The 2,455-nt window shown below is 29.1% G+C and overlaps 1 protein-coding gene across 1 annotated transcript in view; it reads right to left on the reverse strand.

The window, feature by feature from the left end:
- Window positions 1-452: 452 nt before the first annotated feature.
- LOC106680320 (probable salivary secreted peptide) overlaps window positions 453-2,455 on the reverse strand; it is a gene marked incomplete at its 5' end in the record, with an annotated part of 3,477 nt that continues 1,474 nt past the window's right edge. The window contains 1 exon segment of the mRNA XM_014419915.3: window positions 453-819. Coding sequence (XP_014275401.3) covers window positions 564-819 — 256 coding nt within the window.

Consider the following 2,455-nt stretch of genomic DNA (forward strand, 5'->3'; position numbering starts at 1 on the left):
GTTTGTCTGGTAAATGTTGTAATAGTCGGAATCTACGAGCAGTTTCCTGTCTTTTTAGTCTTGTATGAGGATTCTATGTCAGTCGTTTGTTTTACTAAACTTAAAAATCAAATAATTTCACTAGGTCAATGTCAACTTGTGTGAACTCGAGGTGAAAACGAACATAAACTTTGTTCCTGTCAATAATACAACAGGTAAACGAGATAACGATACAGGGTTTCTTGAATGCGATCGGAAGAAATCGGGTGGTCTCGACTATTTCCGATTCTAACTTCTTTCTCTATTTTTTTTCCTCCTTAAATTATTTGTCAAATTCTTTATTATTTTGTATGTATCCATGATTGCTAGGAATGGATTGGAAAAAAATATTTTTTTTCTTTTAAATAAATAAATTACAAGTATTTTATAGGAAGAATTTTTTAATTCGCTAATCTAACTTTTTTAAACAGAGCTTATCGATAAAAAAAAATAATCATTTTTATTAACATTTTTATAAACATTTTCATTAACACTTATACAGAAAATAAACATATTTACAAAATTAGGTATCAATCAAACAGGCTTTAGTATCCAAATATCCTTATTATGAATTCCATTCCATGATTACGTTGAGTCTTTAATTTGAGAGTAACATTCCTGCTTCCTACCCCTCCATTCTTGATGTAGACACACCCTCCAGTTCCGTCCTTCCTTACATCTGTGACTTCGATGTAGGAAATTATTCCACCTTGAGCTTGTCCTTTCACAGGATATGTCAATTCTTCACTCCTCACTCTCATGAGTTTCGAATCGAATTTCGGATGGTCCATATACAAAAGCCTAGAAAAAAAAAATCAACTTATGTAATTTTATATAATTTAGAATTAATTTATTCTTTGTTATTTAAAAACAAAATTTCATATTTAAAAAAATAGTTTTATATAAAAAAAAGGTTTTTTGAAAAATTGTTAATTTTAATTTAATTGTTCATCTTTGTGGTAATAGAGGTAGGAGATAAGTGTTTATAGTCTATAAGGTTGTTATCATAATGAAAGATAACCTTCAGGAAGGTAATTATTCCCCAAACATGTATAACTGTTGATAGTATAAAAAGTTTTTTTTATTCATTAAATGACAATAATATTATTAAATATTAGCAATAATGACTAAATAGGAGATAATTATACGTTATATATAAAATATTTTTTTCAGGTAAATAGTTTATAAATAGTTTTGATGTATATACGATATATTAGTAGTGTTGTAAGCACATGTTATAAGTTTTGTTGAATTTGGTTTTATAGCAACCTGAAGATGGGGTATATTCCCAAAACGTTGTTGTTGATTATATGAAATAAATTATTACAATTAAACAAGGAAGATATATGTCATTCACCAAATTCAATAAAATAAAAAAAATCAACTTAAAATTTTCAAGACCGTGATTTATTTTAAATTTTTATTTATTTTTTTTTTTTATAATTTATTTATTGTTACTTACAACTGTATAAAAATATATGCAACAAGTAAATTTGCTGTAAGAGATAAAATGACATGATACGTGTGGAGAATCTACTCATTGATAGAACTCCAATAACATTTCTAGAGGAGAAGATTTCGAGGCCATCTTCTTTTCAGACGCCTAGGAGAATTATTGGGTAATGAAGGAGAAGCCAGGTTTGAAACAAATGGGTTTGGGTGGTTAGGAAGTTTATCATGGAAGGATTGGTATCTGGTTCTGGCCAAATCGGCGACATATGGAACATTGAGGTCCTGGTGGATGAATTGATTTGTGACAAAGTAAGGAGGATTAAGGATTTTGGACTGTAAGGATTGTGTACAAAAGGAATTCCTTGGTTTAGTGGAGCCCTCAAACTTTCGTTGAAGACTCGAATTCGAAATTTTTCATGATCGCAACATTCCCCTTACTATATATTCCATATATAGGTGAGTGAAAGTAAAAATTATTATAACAGCCAGCTTTATAGCAATTATTAAAGTCAATAGTTTTAATATTTTCGGTAAAATGAATTATATTGACCTTCGATAATTGCAACTAAAACAATTTTGATTGTTTTTTACTTTGAATTTCGCTACAACCTCAAGACAAATGTGTCCTTGAGCATTAAAAAACGTGACAGCTAATATAATATCTTGTTGATTCAGAATATTCATTATATGTTTAAAGTTTTTTTTTTTTTAATATTCTAACTTATTAACTTTCTTTATAACTGTCTAGATAACTAGTAATGATATTAATCACTCGAATAAAAAAGAACGTGGGAAGGATGATATGTAGATTATGTTGTCGGGATTGGCAAGGATGTCAGTAATTAATAACTCCAAGACAAACAGTACAGTTTGGGCCATTTTAAAAAACCTTTTTGGTACACTTAGCAACGAGATAACGCGGCAACCGATGTTCATACCTATTGCGAAAATATTCCATCCTCTTAAAGAACTTGGGTACGAAAAT

This window comes from Halyomorpha halys, unplaced genomic scaffold (genome assembly GCF_000696795.3).
Source record: "Halyomorpha halys isolate HHAL.00 unplaced genomic scaffold, Hhal_1.1 Scaffold17.1, whole genome shotgun sequence".
Classification (NCBI taxonomy): domain Eukaryota; kingdom Metazoa; phylum Arthropoda; class Insecta; order Hemiptera; family Pentatomidae; genus Halyomorpha; species Halyomorpha halys.